Raw genomic sequence first — 20,591 nt, 5'->3', positions numbered from 1 at the left:
GATGTGGGTGAGCAGTCCTTCTTTGTCAGGTTTCATAAACATACTGCACTGAGACTTCTGTCTCATCTAGTATTAAAACATCATTTCGGTGCTGGCTTGCAGAATGACATCACACACATCTGGTCATCTGACTTCTGGCTCCCACACTACCCCTTTTCCTAGAAACCTAACCAGAATCTTGCACCTGTATGTGTTACCATGCACACACACAGAGCTTTACTAAAATGTGTTATAGCATCTGGAAGCTGTAAAAATCATTAAGTAAGCTGCATATTTTCATTATTTTCATTGCTTGAAATTGCAGATATTATTACAGCATCTATTTCAATGTTATAGATCTCTTTGATATATATAAGCCTTTGTCTATTTCTAATGAGTGTTCATCACTGTATATACCTATGCTAGCTATTTGCAAAGCTGTTTTTAAATGATGTTTATGTAAGCTATTGTATTCTTTTTTTCATGTATGTACACTTACCTATATTTTGTATTCCATTTGGTGTCATGAAACTGTATTTTATGTATATGTCAAAACTGGTGTTAAACACAGAGCTATTCTCCCCAGGCCTCATCTGAAAAAGGGCTTTATCTCAGGCAGACCTTTCCAGTAAACAAACATAAATAAATAAATAGTAAATAGTAAGTCAGTAAAGATTACTGTTAGTCAATGAAGTCAAACATTATAGTTTCATACTTCTTGTTTTCAGAAAATGCAGATTACTGCATTTAAATACTGACTCTAATTCTAGTTTTTTCCATGTATTGGCTTTATCCTGAGCTCCTGAGAAAAACAGTTGATAGGAATATGCTCAGTTACTTGCTTTGTCTGCTGCTCAGTCAGTCCCCTCACTCACTCCCTCACTTTGGGAACCATTTGATCAACTGAAAGCAATTTCAGCGAAAGTCAGTTTGATTGAGCAATTATGCCAAAATAATTTTTGAGACCGTGCCATTTTTCCTATTTCCATTGTTGTGTGATCTCATAGTAGGTATATTTAAGTTAGGAGGTATGTGGGTGTCTCCCCATATGGGGGAAGAATTCACCCTGAGGTTCAGCAAAAGTTATTTCTGCATAATTTTTTTGCCAAACTAACTTTCTCAGAAACTACATTCAATAGATCAATGTGCTTGCCTTACTTTATCACTCCCTCTGTCTCTCTCTCATTTTACTTTCTTACACATGTGCGTATACATTCGCATTCACCCACAAACAGACAGACACACACACATGTAAATGTTTCTTTTTTCTTTTGTTTAAATTTCTTTTTTCCCAGATTGGAGACCTCTGCCATACTCACCTGACAGTTACTGGGCTTAATGGTCAATCCTGCTCTCTGTAGTCTGCCAGCACCTCCCTGACATGCTGAAGGTGCTCTTGCCAGGAATGGCTGTAGATGGTAAGCAAGGGCAAAATCCCCTGCTCCTGCTAGGATACAATATGCCAGCCTCTGGAAAGTCACTGGGGCATTTTTCATCCCAAAGGGCATTTTCATGAACTCATACAAGCCGAAAGGAGTCACAAAGTCTGACCTCTCTCTAGCATTGGTAGTCAAGTGCACCTGCCAGTAGCCCTTGGTAAGATCAGTAGTGGTAAGATACTTAGCCCCACCCAGCTGCTTTAGGGCTTCATCTGTCCTAAGCATGAGGTAAGCATTTGACTCTGTGTGACTATTTAATTTCCTGTAGTCCACACAGAACCTGGTGCTGCCATCCTCCTTTGGTACCAGCACCACTGGGGAGGCCCAGGGACTGCTGGACTCCTGGATTACCCCCAGTTCCAACATTTCCTGTATCTCCTCCCTCAGAGTCTGTTTGACTCTGTCAGGCACTCTAAAAGGGGCCTGCTTAATAGGCCTTTGGGGCCCTGTATCCACATGGTGCTGCACCAGGTGGGTACACCATGGTTGCCCAGTGCACATGCCCCCAAACTCCTGTAACACTGCTCTGATTTCTCGAACTTGGGTAGGGGTAGCTGCTGGGACACTGCTAACCCTTCCACTGAGGTGTCAGTCTGAGCCCAGATCCCCCTCAGACTCCTCCTGCCATCCACATATAATTGTTTACAACATTCCAGATAGCTGAGCTGGCAGTATCTCCTTTCATGACATGCATTGTCTTACATAATGTTCTTTTACACCTTTACCCATCAAAATAAACCAGAATTTCAGAGCTTGCATTGAATGTGCCTCAGTAATCATACTGTGCAGTGGGTGTGCTTTCCCATTTTTCACATTCATATCACATATGTTCTGTGCCTTTTCAATGCCTCATATCATTCATATGAAGCTTTGGTGAACATAACAAGCAGTAGTGCCTAAGAGGATGAGCATTATCAAGGAAATAATGAACTTCCCAGGGGTATCATGAGACCCAACACTGCAGAAAGTGGGCCTTACCCACCCTGGAAGGTCCCTTATTTCCCTCATAATGCCCACCCTGGTAGGTAGTAGTGTGCTTTGACAATGAGCTATCCGTTATATTGTTTTGTATTTGTTTTTATTATTAGTATATGCATTGTATATGTTTTTGATGTAAAATAGTTCCTCTGCATAATGTTTCAAACTTGCTGTAGCTTATGTAATTGTTGGAGGGTGTGTTTTATATTTAAAATATATGAGTTTTAAAAGTATTTAATGTCCACTAGTTACTTCTTTGTGCCAGTGATCAAGGAGTCTCAATCCTCACCACGGCCCTCCAGTGAGGGATGTTCACTTGGATCAAAAATAGATACACACAGTATTTCTAAATGCAGTTTTCTACACCAAGCACAATTTCCCTTAAGAGCACACAGGGAACACACTCCTACCCTGGGGCTCGGAGTCCCTCTCTCTCACCAGGCCCCAAATAAGACTCCACAGTGGCCACAGCTGTATAGTTGAGTCCCCAGCTGAGTGTTCCAAATCAAGCCCTCCACCACCCTCTCTGTGAAACCAGTGCTCTGTGTCCCTGCTCCAAGTATCTGGCTCAAGCAGTCTTTGAGATTTGATTTTCACACACACACACACACACACACACACACACACACACACACACACACACACACACACACACACACACACACACACACACACACACCTGGGAAAGGCTGGCACAGATTTACCAGCTATGCCCCCTCTGTCTGGACTATAAGGTAGATACTGCACTCTAAAGCCAGCTAGTCTAAGGCTGTTACAAGGGTACCCAATTATAATGAGTAAAATTAATACTAATACAAATGGTAGTGTTTGACCAATACAGCAAGGCTTTCAGAAGGGGCCACAGTGTCACCAAATAAATATAAGTACTCTCAAAAGTTAAAATATTCTCTAAAAGACCAGCCACAATGAAAAGTTTAAATATATTTAATAATAAATAGTAAAATAACATGAAAATACTTAATATTTATTCACAATAAACACCAGAGTTTTAATCACAGGAAATATTAAAAACAACACAGATGGATAGATTCAGACAGAAAAACAGTACTTAACTAATCTCATTATTATTTTCCTGACTGATCTAAATAATTACTATTCCCTAGTTCACCTACAAGAGCAAGGCAAGTTGATGTGGGTGAGCAGTCTTTCTTTGTCAGGTTTCATAAACATACTGCCCTGAGACTTCTGTCTCATCTAGTATTAAAACATCATTTCAGTGCTGGCTTGCAGAATGACATCACACACATCTGGTCATCTGACTTCTGGCTCCCACACTACCCTTTTTCCTAGAAACCTAACCAGAATATTGCACCTGTATGTGTTACCATGCACACGCACAGAGCTTTACTAAAATGCATTATAGCATCTGGAAGCTGTAAAATCATTAATTAAGCTGCATATTTTCATTATTTTGATTGCTTGAATTTGCAGATATTATTACAGCATCTATTTCAATGTTATAGATCTCTTTGATATATATAAGCCTTTGTCTATTTCTAATGAGTGTTCAGCACTGTATATACCTGTGCTAGCTATTTGCATGCTCTGTTTTTAAATGATGTTTATGTAAGCTATTGTATTCTTTTTTTCATGTATGTACACTTACCTATATTTTGTATTCCTTTTGGTATCATGAAGCTGTATTTTATGTATATGTCAAAACTGGTGTTAAACACAGAGCTTTTCTCCTCAGGCCTCATCTGAAAAAGGGCTTTATCTCAGGCAGACCTTTCCAGTAAACAAACATAAATAAATAAATAGTAAATAGTAAGTCAGTAAAGATTACTGTTAGTCAATGAAGTCAAACATTATAGTTTCATATTTCTTGTTTTTCAGAAAATGCAGATTACTGCATTTAAATACTGACCCTAATTCTAGTTTTTTCCATGTATTGGCTTTATCCTGAGTGCCTGAGAAAAAACAGTTGATAGGAATATGCTCAGTCACTTGCTTTGTCTGCTGCTCAGTCAGTCCCCTCACTCACTCACTCACTTTGGGAACCATTTGATCAACTGAAAGCAATTTCAGCAAAAGTCAGTTTGATTGAGCAATTATGCCAAAACAATTTTTGAGACAGTGCCATTTTTCGTATTTCCATTGTTGTGTGACCTCATAGTAGGTATATTTAAGTTAGGAAGTATGTGGGTGTCTCCCCACATGGGGGAAGAATTTACCCTGAGGTTCAGCAAAAGTTATTTCTGCATAATTTTTTGCCAAACTAACTTTCTCAGAAACTACATTCAATAGATCAATGTGCTTGCCATACTTTATCTCTCCCTCTATCTCTCTCTCATTTTACTTTCTTACACATGTGCGTATACATTCGCATTCACCCACAAACAGACACACACGCATGTAAATGTTTCTTTTTCTTTTGTTTAAATTTCTTTTTTCTACTTGCTAAACAGCAAATCGTTGAAAAAGAAGACTTTTCAGAATTACACTACTAGTCAGTCATCAGCTTTAAGTGTAAAGAGATAGAATTCTGTAACTAGCTTCTCAAGACAACCTATATATTTATGTGAAGAATAATTTAATTAATAATACTCAAAACATGACAGATTAGTCTTCATTTGTCACAGAATAAAGTGCAATAAAAGGACACTGAAAGTATATATATATTTAAAGATCTACAGAAACAGATTGATACAGTATATAGTATTTTCTTCATATTGATTGTAAAACAGCAACGTTTGCGTTGATATTATGCTTCAAGGCAGATATATTATGTGTGCAAAAAACAGTTAATAGATGTCTATCACCAAATTCATATAGATCTTGTTACACAGGATGTGTGATACCACTTATAGGACATGTTAAAACATTGTCTGGTCAGATTATTTTTAGAAATCATAAGGTTAAAAGAGATTTAAAGATAGAAGGTTTACAAAATTATTTACAAGTTATGAATACATGGATGACATCTAATAGTCAAAATTAAATTATGATTTTATTCACCAGACAATTAACTTATAAAGTAATTACATAAATACATCCCTCGTTAGGGATTTCAGGAAGGATTTGTAAGAATGAAAATCTTACATAAATGCAGTTTTGTTAGAATGGACTTTGCATAATAGGGTTTTTTTAGAACAAATCGGCTTGGAAGTGCAGCCATTTTGAAGCAGGCCTATATCTTCATTTTATATTTCACATTTTTACATACAGCTTTAATAAAGTGATATTCAAAAAACTCATACTTCCAGATTCTGAGGCAGGGAAACTCAGGACTTCTAGAGACAAGGCTAAACTCTATGAAACAAAGGAAAAAAAGATAAATATGACTTAAGGAAAAGAAAAGTCGATGTCAGCTCCAAATGTTTCAAAGGATGATACTTCTCCTAGGAGGGTTTCCACTCCTACTGCTTTGGCCCAGTCTGTATTAGGGTCAGTAGTCATTTCTGACAAATCACCAAAAAGACTTTCGAGCTGAACATCCTCAGAATGTGAGCTAGCCCATCTACCTTTTCTGTATTCTTCAGGTCTTTCAGAAGTGCTTCAGGCATCAAGCTGGATTATATGATGAGGCCTTCTTCAACATGCAAATTAAGATGGGTGTTCTTCTGTCCCCTTCCATATCGAGAGCAGAATGGGCAGACCATGAATTCCTTATTTTTCCTTCTTCCCTGGTCCACATCTCAGAACTGGTGGCACTGGAGTTGATGCTTTCCCAAAGTCTATGACTTCAGCATTGACTGGTGCCACTATCATGACAAGTAAAATATTAAACCAGAGGCACTTGACTACAAGGGTGTCAGAGTCAAGTGTGACTCAGTGTCATTGACAACATCAAGTCTTTGGCTTCTTCCTCAGAGCTGTCTCTGACAGTTCTGTTCTTGGTGTCAGAGACTTTAGCCTTCAAGGCATTGGTCTCATTCCCATCCTTAGGGCCATCTGTTCCATCAGGGGTTCCTTCTTCAGAGCAGACTGTCCTTTCTCTTGGTGAGATGGCTTTGGCACTAGACAGGGGATCATCAAAACAGGCAGATATCAGATTGCTCTCAAAGTCATGGAGAGGATGACTGCTTCTCCTCCAAGAAAAGAAGGTTTCAAAAGACCACCTCAGAACTAGTACAGCCCTCTGAAGACTCAGATTCCCCATCATCTAATGTCCAAGAAATAAGATGTATAAAAGGAGGCACAAATATAATACTCCAACTCAGACACTTGGAAGGGAGCCACAAAATCCCCTTCAGAGGACATCACCTTCAATGAGGTATTTGAGTTAATGCATTAGATGGGAGGTTGGCCTACAGATCTACCCTTTCAGGTCACGGAGGTCCTGTTTGAGTCTTGCAGCATGACACACTCTTCTTCGTGGGTGGTTCCTCTAGCAGATCTTCTGACTGACTTGTCTATGATGAGGTTATGCATAGACCAAAATATGTGTGAATCTATCCCAAGAAAGACATATAACATTTTATGTCCTCTCAAGGGCATGCAAATTTGGGCAAAACATCTGCTGCTGGATTCCATCATTGTGGGAGTTGTAACCAGAAAGAACTAACTAAAGATACAGCCACTAGCTATCCCCAACAGAGTCTTGGCCTATGGACAGTTTAGGGTTAGCAAGTGTATGATTCATGTACCCCGTTGTCAGGGCCTCGAAGTATGCCACACATATGAATCACTTTCAGAGAAAGATCCAGACAAATAAGCAGTGGAGTGTGAAAAATCCAGCCACACCAGATTAAAGAAAACAGCTGGAGACGATCTTGATCATGCTTATTATGCACAATGCAGACTATGGAGCAGGTATAACAATGATATAGCTTTCCTGGCTAACTCAACTTCAAGGCATCCTTTTCCAGTGCCTAGTACAATGGATCTTCTTTGTTTGGCCCAATTGTAAAAGAACAGATGCACTAGTATGAGTAAGATGGTGACACTTTGTCTGCTGTTGGAGTCAGGTTTTAGAACCCTCTGAGGTCACGCAATAGAAACCAAAAAAGATCCAAAGGGTTACGGTTCCAGAAATCCATTCACTCCACTTTGGATAAGAGCAGTCAAGGCAGAGGCGATCCCTTAAATCGGTGTAGACCAAGAGTTCGAAGAGGTTCACAGAACCAGGATTTTTGCCACCCGTTTTCTAACCGGCAGTGGAATTGCCCCAGAATGGCTGCCCGCCTGTTCCACTCTGAATGCAGTCGGGGTTCATTATACCTCTCTTCACCAGCATGAATGGTCATCATGCAGGATTCCTTGGTATGAGGGACAATATCAAGTGACTATTCAGTGAACTTTTTCCAGTGTCCCCCTCAGTTAAATTGGCCACTCCCTGACACAACACCTCACCAACACAAAGTGACCAAAAGGGAGCTATTTTCCCTGCTTAAAAAAAGATCCATTCAAAAGTTGCCATCATATCAGACAGGGTCAGGATATTAGTCAAGATTCTACTTGATTCTGAGGAAAAATAAGGACTTCAGTCCAATCTGGGATCTTAGCCAGCAAAATACCCTTGTGAAGAAGACCCAGATCATGATGGCAAAGGTGCAGTGGATACTGCCGTTTATCCAAGCAAATGAATGGATGTGCTCTGCGGACCTACAAGGCACTTCCTTTGAAAATTTTGATGTGAAAGTATCAAGAAGATTCCTTTGCTTCTGGTTAGGAGTCAATCATTTTCAATTCAGAGCCCTGCCCTTTGTTCTGACCACAACCGCCCCGGTGTTTACGAAGTGCATGGCAGTGATCACAGATCATCTGTGGCTTTATGGGATCAGAATCTTTTCATACTTGGACAGTTAATTCTTGGCTGCAACAACCAAGGAAACATTGTTGAAAGATGGGGAATACTTTCTCCAGCTTTGTCTGTCCTTGGAATTATTTACCAACAAGGAAGAATCTGTTCCTCAACCTACTCACATTATTCAGTTTATCAGTTGTCGCCTGAATACAGTAAGTGGTTTAGTCCTTCTTTGGTACAGATTTAAGATACTTTTTGGGCCAGTCCTAAACATTCTTCAGTGTACCCGGAAACCTGTAATACTGATTCTTTGGGTTCCTCACCTAATGACATCCTCCATTCTGATGGTTCCGTTTGCCCATCTTTACATGAAAATTTTGAAATGGTTAACCAAAGATTAATGGTCACAGTTTATGGAACGTCTCTCTACACAAACTAGTTAAACAAAAAATATCCAGGGGGCATTTGCTATTGTGAGTCACTTCCCCCTCATATTTTAATCAGAAGATCCTTCAGTCTAACCCCACCTGTAACAATCTTCAACACAAATGCTTCAACCTGGGGGAGGGGGCATTTCTAAAGGAGGATTGTCCAAGGTGTATGGAACATTCACAAGGCAAACCTTTGTATTGATATCTTGGAAACAAGGGAAGTCATCCTTGACTTGCAGGAGCTTCAGAGTTACCTCCCTGTCTGTTTGATTTCCATTCAGACCGACAACTTGATAGTGATGTGGTACATCAACAAGCAGGGGGAAACCACGTCCTTCCTCTTCCAATGGTGGGTAGTAATGATAGTATGACAATGGGTGATGGACTCATACCACTTTCTTATAGCAACACACATTTCCTAGAATTCCAGCTAACTTACTGACAGGCTCAACAGAAACATTGTGCTCCCTCACATGTGATCCCCGAATCCAAAGGTAGCTCAGGACGTATTCGGCTGCTGGGGCCAACCGAGCTGTGATCGGTTTACATCCCCGTTCAGCTCCAAATGCAGCACCTATTTTCCCTTGATCTCATCAAAAAGAGATAGTCTCAGAGAGATGCTGTAGTCTAGCAGTGACCTGCTGGGCGCCATTATGCATACCTTCCATTGCCATGATATCCAGACTCATGCATAAAGAAAAATTATGCAACAGTTATTCTCGTTGCTCCATACTGGCACAGACAAGTTCATATGGGAATCCTGACCTGGATCTCCACAATCTGAAGTTAACGGTATGGTTCCTCCTGTTCCAGTAATGGCCATTGGCCATAACTTGTCTGAGGATGTCATTTTTATCCTGTCTGCCTCACAGAAAAACTCTACCAGAAATGTTTTTCTCAGTAAATGGAAGCATTTTGCCCTCTGGGTTCCAGCTCAAAATTTGTCCCATCAATGCCGCCATTCCAGATGTGTTACATTTGTTGTCAATGCTTTTGACACTGGATCTAGTTTTTCCATTACTGAAGTGCAGTTGGTTCCATTTTCAAACTCTCACTCAGAAGCTGACTCACATTTTGTGGCCTCTCACAAACGTTGTAATGCGTTATTTAGAGGAATTTTATTCTTAGGGCTCCTGTTAGGCAACTAATCCCATTCTGGAACATGGATATTGTTGTAGAAGCCTTGACAAAGCCACCCTTTAAATAGCTTCTTCTATTCCTGTCAAGTTCCTTTCCTGGATAACATTGTTCTTAGTGGCTGTAACATTTGCTAGGAGAGAATCAAAGTTACATGTCCTCTCAGCTTTTTGCCTTTAATTTTTCATAATGATAGTGTCTCCCTTAGAACTAAGCCATCTTTCATACCAAAAGTGGCTTTGGAAACAATTCAAGCTAAACAGTTCATCTTCCAGTCTTCTTGCATAATCATACCAACAAGGGGAGTATAGTCTAGATCAGTGGTCTGAAATTCAAATAACCGTTGGTGCTGTATGAGGACTAGCAAATGTGGCCAAAGACCATAGTCTCTGAGACAAAAACAAATGCATCCAGTGGAGCTCTAAAAGTAGTGTAGTTGCTTCCCTTATGTATAATTATGTTGGTTTGCTGGTTGTTTGAGGCTGTGAGTTTGAGATCCCAGCTGTAGATGTACACAGACAACTATAGTTTTATTTTTACCATGCCAAATTGACTAAGAAGGATGCTCAACTCTTTGTTTCTTTTGCTGCTGTCAGACTGGGTTTGAAAGTTTCCAAAGTAAGTCTATGCAGGTGACTATCTGACTGCGTATCATTTACCTATTCTGGTCATAAGAAGCCTTTACAGCATAACATAAAGGCACATTCCACAAGATCAGTGACTATGTCTATATCTTTGTTTTGGAATTTTTCTATTGTTGACATTTGTGCTTGGTTTACAATTCATACCTTTTCCAAACATTACAAATTTTATGTGATCTCAAGGTATAGGACTTCCTTTGCAGTCTCTATAATTAAGGGTCTCTTTTCATGATGTCATCCAAGTCTACAGTAGGTGGGATTCTGGACAATCAGTCTGATTAGAAGGATGGAATGAATAGGATACGGTAGTTATGCACTTCCCATAATACTAGATCTTTTCATTCCTGTCTGTTCGATACAAAAAAACTCGTCTTCCGGGTACATATTGTCAAATGCTTAAGTAATAGAATACCTAATTGTTGAACCCTAATCACCAAACTCTCTATTCACCAAACAACCTAATCATCGAACTGGAAATCATCAAAAGATTTTACTTGGTCATCCTGAAAAAAAGTGTAATTCACATGCTGACTGGCTGTGATTTACCCATTACCTCATTGAAGTTCAATCTCAGAGTTGGTATATTTAATTTGCAGGGGGTGTAGGGGGGCACAGCCCCCCTGCAAAAACGTAAAAAAGTTTACCTATAATGGTATTGACCAACTAAAACATTTCAATGATTTCCAATTTGATGAACAGGTCATTCAGTGAATAGGTAGTTTGACGATTAGATGTTTAATGATTAGGTGTTCGATAAATTAAGCATTCGATGATATGATACAGATCCCCCTCCTTCCCACTTCCAGAGATCTATATGAGAAATATGAAGGTGGCCTTTCCTCAGGTTAGAATAGATTACTCAGGCTTCTACACACAAGAGTCTATGGTGTACACAGGTGCATTGTGGGAGGAAAAGTTAGAGGAGCTCAAGGGCGGAGCACTAGTTTTCTTGGGTCTGATCTGACAAGTTATCCAAAGACTCAGCAATCATATTGGACAAAGAGGAATGAGAGGATCTAACATTATGATAAGTACAGAATAGTGTGCATGTGTTGTACCTGTAAGGACAGCACATGCATATAAATGGCAAGCACGTGCTAGCTTCAGTGCCATTTTGGGAGTGAGCATGTATGAGTGTGATAGCTGGTTTGTTTATAAGTTTATCTAAGTTAAAGTTACTAAGCCGCAATCCTGATGTGTTTGTATATAATAAAGCTGCTCCTACAGAACCCACAGATGTTCATCAGAGTTATTTAGAAAAGTACAACCATTTTGGAAAAGTTTCAGCATGCTGTGTACTGATTATTCACAAAGTGCAGTTACTTCAAAATGTTTTTTACTCTGAGCTTTTTCTGCACAGTTTATTCGCCCAGTGCAGTTATTTTGAAATGTTTCTTATACTGGTAAGAGGTGATTTCATACAGTACAGTGATTTCAAGAGTATTCTTGTGCCCAGGAGACTTTTTCGCAAAGTTCGGTTATTCAGAGGCTTGTTGTGATATTGGGCATAGTTACAAGTACTGACATAAAGTTTTAAATATATATATATATATATATATATATATATATATGTGCATGCTCATATAATTACAAGTGGACTTGGGTTGCATTGTGTTTTACTATAATTCATTGGCATGGCAGATAGATTTTGAAAACTGTCACCACTTGTATTTGATCAGAATATTGCAGGGAATTGGAGAATATTTGAGCAAGAGTACGATATTTAAGTAGCTTATTCTGACAAAGATGCACACACCAGGGCTTTCATTTTGCTAAACTTAGCTGAGTCAGAGGCCATTGAAAGACAGCGCTCATTTGTGTATGTACCAGCAGTATATGAAGGAGAAGGGGAAAACCATCATATTGTTGTACAGGCTGAATCAAGGGAAGACCCTGAGTGTCTGAAATGCAAATTCAGGGAAATGTGTAGCCCCCAGACAAATGTTACATTAGGGAGGCATTTGTTTTACACAAGAGATCAAAGGCCAGGAGAAACTTTTGCAACTTATATTATTGACCTAAGAAAAAAAGTAAAATGCGTAGGTTTTGTGATTTAAAATATGAGTTAATAAAGGACAGGCTTGTGTGTTATATTAATACTGCTGTAGTGAGAAAGATATTGCTTCATGACAGTGATTTAATGCTGAGCAAAGCTATTGAGATTTGTCAAATCCATGAAGTTACAGAAAGGCACACAAGTATGCTTGCAAGTAATAACAGCATGGTTTCAGCAGGCTCCAGAGCAATATAGACAGTATGTAACATGTGGTTAGCAGAAGCAGGCCTAAGCACATGGCTGCTGTAACCCCTGTGAGTGTAGCAGGTAAAACCCGTAGTTTTCCAGCAAATTCTAAGACTAGTTCAGTGAAAAGGACATGCTCAGTGCGGTACAAGGGTGAGTCAGCAAAACCCAAATCAAGCGTTATTGTTATCTGTCGCAATTGTGGTGCCAGTCATGAGTCTAAAAGAGAAAAGTGCTTAGCATTTGGTCAACAATCCCACAAGTGTAAAAAATAGAACCATTTTCAAAAGTTTTGCAAGTCAGGTAAATCTCACACAGTTATAAAGAAGGGTCACTCAAAAAAACAAGTTGATCGGATAGAGAGCTGCAACTCTACATTCTGTGTACGTGGTGTATCAGTAATTAGTGAAAAGGTTGATGCAGTAAATTTACTGGTAAAGAATGAAGTGTTTTGTACTGTCCAAATCAATGGTAAATCCACTGATCTCAAAGTAGGGACTGGTTCAAAGTGTAATGTTATGTCAGCAGACAAATTTGCTAAGGTGAGAGCTGGTGAGCAACTTAATGTGGCCAGTTGTGCAAAATGTTTTCCTTATGGAGGTGAAGAAATTCAAACTGAAGGCTCAGTAGTGCTTTCATGTTATTTGGCTCGGAACTGCTACAGCTTACTATTCTATGTAGTCACAAGACCGGTGCAATCATTATTTCCTGTACAAAAGAAGTTCATCATAGAAGCACGTCTCATTTCCAATTTTACTGAAGCTGTTTTCTCATAGTATGCTGATGTTTTCATTAACAAGTTAGGCAAACTTCCAATTGTGTATTTTATGAAGTTGGACCCGGAGATTAGTCCAGTGGTCAGACCAGCAAGAAAAGTTCCGGTAGCTATGCAAAATAAAGTCAAAGCTCAGCTGGATAAAATGGTGCAGTAAGGTGTAATTTGTCCAGTTGCAGAACAACTGAATGGGTGTCGTCCATGGTAGCAGCCCACAAAAAAGGCTCAGATGAAATCAAAATATGCATTGCCCAAGAGATCTGAACAAAGCATTAAAAAGACCAACTCATCCTATGCGTACAGTCGAGGAAGTCACAGCCCTAATAACAAATGTCATTGTTTTTTTGTCTTGGAAGCAAAAAGTTAATTTGGCAACTGATGCTTGATCACAAATCTTCACTGCTGACTACATTCAGTACCCCATTTGGAAGATATAGATTCCTCAGCATGCCAATAAATTCTGCAAGTGAAGTCTTTCAGCATGCAGTGGAGCAAATTTTTTCAGGTTATCCTTGTGCCATAATAGTAGATGATTTATTGGTTAGAGACAGTGGTGAAGCAGAGCATGACAGAAACCTTAGAAAAGTTCTAGACTTGACACATGAAGTGAACTTGAAGCTCAATCCTCTGAAGTGCAATTTTAGAGTGCCAGAAGCTACATATGTAGGTCATTTATTTAGTAGCACCAGCTTGCGACCAGACCCATGTAAGCATGTAGCCATTCTTGAAATGCCAGCACCGGATAATGTTCAAGCTCTAAAACATTTTCTTGGTATGGTCAACTATTTAGGCAAGTTTATACTAGACTTCAGTGAGCTTGACAGTACCTCTGAGAGAGCTGATATGCAAAAATGTTATATGGTCTTGGTTGGAACAGCACCACAGAGCATTTGAAGACCTTAAGCAGAAAAGTGTCACCACACCTACATTACGATACTATGATGTCAATAAACCATTAACACTTTCCAGTGATGCTTCAAAATTTGGTCTTGGCACAGTTATTCATTAAGAAGGCAGACCAGTAGCCTATGCATCTTGAACTCTTACTGAAACTGAAATGCAGTATGCTCAAACTGAAAACATCTTTTGGCAATAGTATTTTCATGTTCAAAGTTTCATGATTATATTTATGGTCAAGCTATTCAGATTGAAACTGATAACCAGCCTCTAGCCGCTATTTTAAAGAAGCCTATGCATTTATCTCTAGTGAGATTACAAAGAATGATGCTCAGATTGCAAAAGTACAACTTCAAAATCGTCTGTACAAAAGGCAAACTTCTTTATCTGGCTGATACCTTATCCAGATCACCCAGAAATACAATGGAACAGCTTAATGGAGAGAATTTTGACTTTGATGTCATGGAAGTTTGTAATTTTTCTACCACGAGACTTGATGAGCTGAGAGATCATACAAAGACTGATCCAGTGTTGCAAAAGCTCAACTACTTCATTAATGTTGGATGGCCATCAGAGCAATCTAGTGTACCACCTGAAGTGCAAACTTATTTCCTTACAGAGTTGAAATATTGATGGAAGATGGCATTATTTTCAAAGGTCCTAAAATTGTTGTTCCTGCTTCTTTACGACGTGAATATATCCAGATTTTGCATCGCCCAGGTTCCAAATCTACCAAAAAAAGGGTGATAGGACTAGTATTCTGGCCTTCTCTAGCAAAAGATATTGATAAAGTATAAGAGGTTTTCCCGTTCTATTCTCTGTTGGAGTACGCGGAGTGCCTTCTGTGTGGAGTCTGCATATCCTCCCCATGGTTGGGTGGGTGTTCGAAAGACATGTGTAAATGGGCGTGCCTTCGTTGAAGGTTGAACGTCGAGCTGGCCCCTCAGCATTCATCAAAATCTACTGCCAATCATTAGCGTACCGGAGTTCTGCTGTGGCGACCCATAACCGGGAAAAGCCGAAAGACAACAACAACTTTCTTCTTGTTCAGTATGCAATAGTACTAAACTGCATTTGCAAAAAGAACCACTTCATCTGAGTCAAGCTCCTGAACTACCCTGGTCAACATTAGGCACTGATATATTTGAGTGGAATAATCAGCATTACTTAGTGTTGGCAGTCTCTTATTCAAACTGGTTTGAGATCTATTTACTACCTAACCTAATGTCCACTGCTATCACCGAGTTGAAATGTCATTTCTCAGTCCATGGTAGTCCACACAAAGTTATTTCTGACAATGGTATCCAATTTTCCAGTCATTTGTTTCAGAAATTTGCAAAAGAATGGGACTTTGTACATGTCACTAGCAGTCCTGAATATCCTCAGTCAAATGGACTAGCTGAACATGCAGTACAGCGTGCAAAGCAATTACTAGTGAAGTCAAAGTGTGATAATATAAATGTCTTTTTGAATTTACTCAATCTCAGAAACATATCCCATGGCAATATACTTGGCTCACCTGCTCAAAGACTTCTATCTAGGCAAACCAATAGAACATTTCCTATCAGTTTCAGTTTGCTGAGGTCTAAAGCAAAGAGCAACAGAACAATCAAAGCCCAACTATTCAGAAAGCATTCTTTCCAGAAGTCGATATGATAAGTCGATCAGATTTCTTCTTCCATTGAAAGAAGGAGAGACAGTGAGGATACAAACAGCAAAATGTTTCGACCGGATTGGTCAAGTAACAGGTATATGTGCCGAGCCGAGATCCTACTTCATGGAATCTGAGGATGTGGAATACAGGGGAAATCGCAGACATCTTATTTCTGTATCAGAATTAATATTGCAGCATTGTTCCTGTGATACAGACTCTAGATCTCATAGCAATCCAGACAATGTTCCTGTTGCAGAACGTGTCTTCTTCACTTCTACTTCCCTTCCTGATAATGTTCCTGATGTCCCCAAAGTTGAACATTCAGCAGAGACAGTCCCAGTTGCTAGAACTAGTTCTAATTTCTATGTCACATGATTTGGTCATATTTCCAGACCTAGTGTGAAATACACAGTAACCTGGACATAATTGTCTGTATGTATTTAGTTCTGTATAATTGCATGTCAAATAATTATTTTGTATCAGTTGCATGTCAGTTAATGTTGTCAATAATGCATGACTCATTTCTCAAAGAGGGAGGATGTAGAATAGTGTGAGTGTTGTACCTTTAAGAAACATTTCCAAGGACAGCATATGCATATAAATAGCAAGCACATGCTAGCTTCAGTGCCATTTTGAGAGTGCAGCCAGAGAGTGAGTATGTATGAGTGTGACAGCTAGTTTGTTTATAATTTTATCTAAGTTAATGTTATTAAGCCTCTGTCCTGATGTGTTTGTACATAATAAAGCTGCTTGAACAAAACTCACAGATGTTCGTCTGTTTTATCCTGACCAGACGAGCATGCCATTCAGTGTAAGTACATAATTACCATTTCAGAATAACTGATTACCACAGCTTATCTCAACAAATGTATATGTTCCCGAGTTTTGCTACCATGGTTGATTTTATTTGCATATGCAGTGGTTCTTATTAGCATATTGACACTCATTTGCATGTTCAACCTTCCCCTTTGTGCTACCACTCATCACACAATTTTGTATAATGCCATGCACTATTTATTTCTGAATACCCCAACATATTATGTTGAATGTATTCACATTACAGTACTTTATGACTATCTCATATAGCATTTCTTCACACTTAGAACTGCCACTTCAGACTTTGAACTGTCAGTCAAGAAATCTGTAGTTGTATTTTCAGTTGCATTCATATGCTGCTGTAAATAAATCCTCTTTCTTTGCTAAAGCAGGTCAGCTTGGGACATGCAAAGTGTGGTATTTAAATTTGATAACAGATAATTAGTTTAGTTCTGTAGATGTCAGAAGAAAAATGTAGAAAGCTGAATAAAATGTCTCATTCTCTTTTAGAAATATTACAGTATAAAGAAGCCTAGTATTATTGTCTACTTTCTCTAGTAAAAAATAAATGCACTTCCTTTGATTCCATAATAACATTTTTGTGAATTACTAGTTTCAGTTACAACACAGAAGACTCATCATCTCCAGAAGCAGTATAATAGTACGCCATTTATGTTTGCATCCGATCACAAAAACGTGTTGTCTTTAGACCTAAGTGTTGTAGCTAGTGTATTACTTTCAGTATTAAAACAGTTTAAAAATAGAAAATGGGATAGCAGCTATGCCATTCAGTGTAGGCTAATGTATTTGCTTAATTTGTGTTTTACACATATTCTTTTATAATGTGTGTATGCATTAGGACACACACACACACACACACACACACACACACTCTTTCACTGCCATTTTGGATGAAAATGCAATAAAGTAGGTTAAGTCAAAAACATTCAGTGGTTTAGATGCCTGTATAATTTTGACTGCAGATACTAATTTTCATGACTTTTTTTAACAGCTGAGCTTTTTATGGAACAAGAGCAACTCAGTGCAGCATCATTCTGCATCCAGGAAGCTGCCAGCATTTTTCCAGTGTCTCACAATGTATTGTACATGCGTGGGAGGTTAGCAGAGATGAAAGGTAGCCTGGAGGAGGCAAGACAGTTGTACCAGGAGGCACTTGCACTCAACCCAGAAGGACTGAAAATCATTCAGAGCCTGGTAAGCTTAAGAGAACCTAAATAAAAATAAATGTAAATGATTTTATGCTGCAGGAGGTATGACATAGCTGATTGTAGAAGGAATAATAATGCCACAGAATGAGCTTCAGTGCCTTAACATCAAGCCTAGTAGTGCTGCAAGATGCTGTTGTTAAACTTTGAGTCGCATGTTATTGTATGGCCTACTTTGTATTAGAACGTAATGATAACATGGTCCTTTTTAGCTTACCAGTCTTTCACAGTAAAGACAGCTTCATTTAAATAATCATCCGTGTAATTGGCATTATAAATATACAGGCATATGAACTGAATTGATTATGATATTTGCTAATCTGTATGCCTGCCAACTTGGATATTGCTGAGAAGTGTATTTATTTTTAATTCACAGTGTTAACTATGAAATGTTTACATTTTATAGCAAGTGGGGACTGCACCTGCACTCTGCATGTGGTCACAGTCATGTATATCCAAAAAACACTTCACTTCTTTAATGTCCCCTTATTTATTCAGCTTATATTGCCTGAAAAATATATTATGAAGTAGAACTTACCATTGGTTTCTATTGTTGTCATCAGTTTTTTCATGTCATTTCTATCATGTTTTGACCATTGCTGGCATATCCATTGTTACTTTATGCTATTTGTTTGGAATCACAGCTGAAAGATTATTTCAGGTGCATCCTTTGTTGATAAGGTTGCATCTCTTTAGGAACACTTGTCTATTTCCTGTTACAGGTATGCAGTATAGAATGTACGCATACCTGTAACAGGTATGCAGTATAGAATGTACGCATTCTTGGATTTCTGACAGCTAGGCGACCCCTAAATGGGAAAAGCCGAAAGAAGAAGAAGAAGTATATGGAAAATTATACTTGCTTTGACCACCACAATATGCTGTCTCCACATGTACAGTTTAGCAGTAAGTACCTTTTGTTGATTTTTCGCCCACGTACACCTCCAAATAAATGTGTCAGCCCAGAAGGTTCTAGCATATTCTGATCAGTTTTGATTTGCGAAGCTAACTGAACATGTGATGGCCAAAACAAACAATTTTGTGATGAAGGGATGGGAATATCACCATTCCTGTCAGGAATAGCAGTGTCTTTTCAGCAAATATTTAACAAATGTGGAAGCCTCACTCTCACAAAACACACAACCACCACACTCTATACCAATCTGAACTAAAGTGTTTTACTCTTGAGTCTGTAAATAAAATCATTACCAAAGGCTCTTAGACCTGTGAAGAGTAGGTCTCAGTGAAAATCCAGCATTGCATCACCTACAGGCATACTGTTAACAAAGAGTCACCAAAAATTAAATTGTGTCAAAGCCAGTACACCAGACCACTCTGCAAAAAGAAATATTTTCCTGATCTGTGACTTTGTAGTCAGGCACACTCACAAGACTATACAGAGAGAAGGTTACAGTGAGTTGTCTTGTAGATGCCAGGATTTCTGATATCTTAAAGGCCCTTATCTGCCTTTAACCTAACAGATGGGACTATGACATGGTGGTGGTACACATGGGGCTGAACAACATGGGATACAAAACCCTGAGGGATATACAGAGAGACACATTAAAACTGTCTCCACATGATACAAATGCAGGCAAAATTGTAGTCCTGAGTGGAATCTTTCCTTCTCCAAGAATGCTTCCTAGGTACAAAAAAAAAAAAAGAAAAGATAATTGGCTTCAACAGTTGAGTAATTAGTGTCATTCCAGGGGATCCAGTATATCTCCGCATGGGATTAGATGCTCAACAATCTGATTTGCTTTGCAAAGCATGGCCTGCACATCTCATTTCATGACTTTGGAACCTTTTCTGTTTGTATAGTGCCGTATTTAGGCAGAGGCCAAGTAATGAACATCCCAACATAACTAACATATCAGATCCAAAACAAGATACCATTAAAGTACTTGTGATGATGTGAGATATTGACAGTTATGCCAAGAGAAGTAGGGCAGTAGTGGATGTGTAACATATGCCAACACAGCTAGCTGGAATTTTGTAAAGAATTATATGTCATTTGTATATCAAACCGATTTGTACAGATGCTTGTGTTGAAAAATGTATTTGTAAAGCTGCTTGTGTTAAAAATGTACCAACAGTGTGCCCTTCTGGACAGAAAAAGAAATATACATGTATTATTGTAATTATTTAAATGTATATGTTTGAACAGTGGATACTGTAAAAGAAGAGTTTAATCTCAAACTTTGAAAACAGTTTGAAATTAAATTACCTGGGTTAGGCCATAAAGATTGTATCTTACACTTCTCAATGCAGCCAGAGACAGAAAGTTTGTACTAGGAAGCTTTCTGCATTGTCATTGGGGTGAACTAATTGCTGCTCTAGAAGGGTGGAGGTTTGAAATTGTTTTATGACTTCTGGAAGCTGCAGCAGATCCTAGCAAGGTTGTATGTGTTTGTATTACTGACACATATGTGTTAAATCCTGACAGCTTATAGCCAAGGGGGGGGGGAGCATGGAAACCAGAAGTCAGATGATCAGATGTATGCAATGCCATTCTGTAATCCATCACTAAAAATAATGTTTAATACTAGGTGCGACTGAAGTCTCAGAGCACTCTGTTTTTGTAACCTGTCAAAGAAGGATCTCTCACTTACTTTATCTTGCCTTGCTCTAGTAAGTAACCAGGGAATAATAATTATTTAGATCAG

The 20,591-nt window shown here is 38.8% G+C and overlaps 1 protein-coding gene across 1 annotated transcript in view; it reads left to right on the top strand.

Annotated features, from left to right (window-relative positions):
• TTC7A (tetratricopeptide repeat domain 7A) overlaps positions 1-20,591 on the top strand; it is a 2,391,665-nt gene that overhangs the window by 2,049,741 nt on the left and 321,333 nt on the right. Inside the window, exon 19 of the mRNA XM_044060227.1 lies at positions 17,712-17,914. Within this exon, the coding sequence (XP_043916162.1) occupies positions 17,712-17,914 (203 nt within the window). The remainder of the gene's footprint in view (positions 1-17,711; positions 17,915-20,591) is intronic.

This window comes from Protopterus annectens, chromosome 1.part0 (genome assembly GCF_019279795.1).
Source record: "Protopterus annectens isolate FY-2018-M chromosome 1.part0, PAN1.0, whole genome shotgun sequence".
Lineage (NCBI taxonomy): Eukaryota > Metazoa > Chordata > Ceratodontiformes > Protopteridae > Protopterus > Protopterus annectens.
The sequence above is the reverse complement of the archived record's forward strand: the minus strand, read 5'-3'. Positions and strand labels throughout refer to the sequence as shown.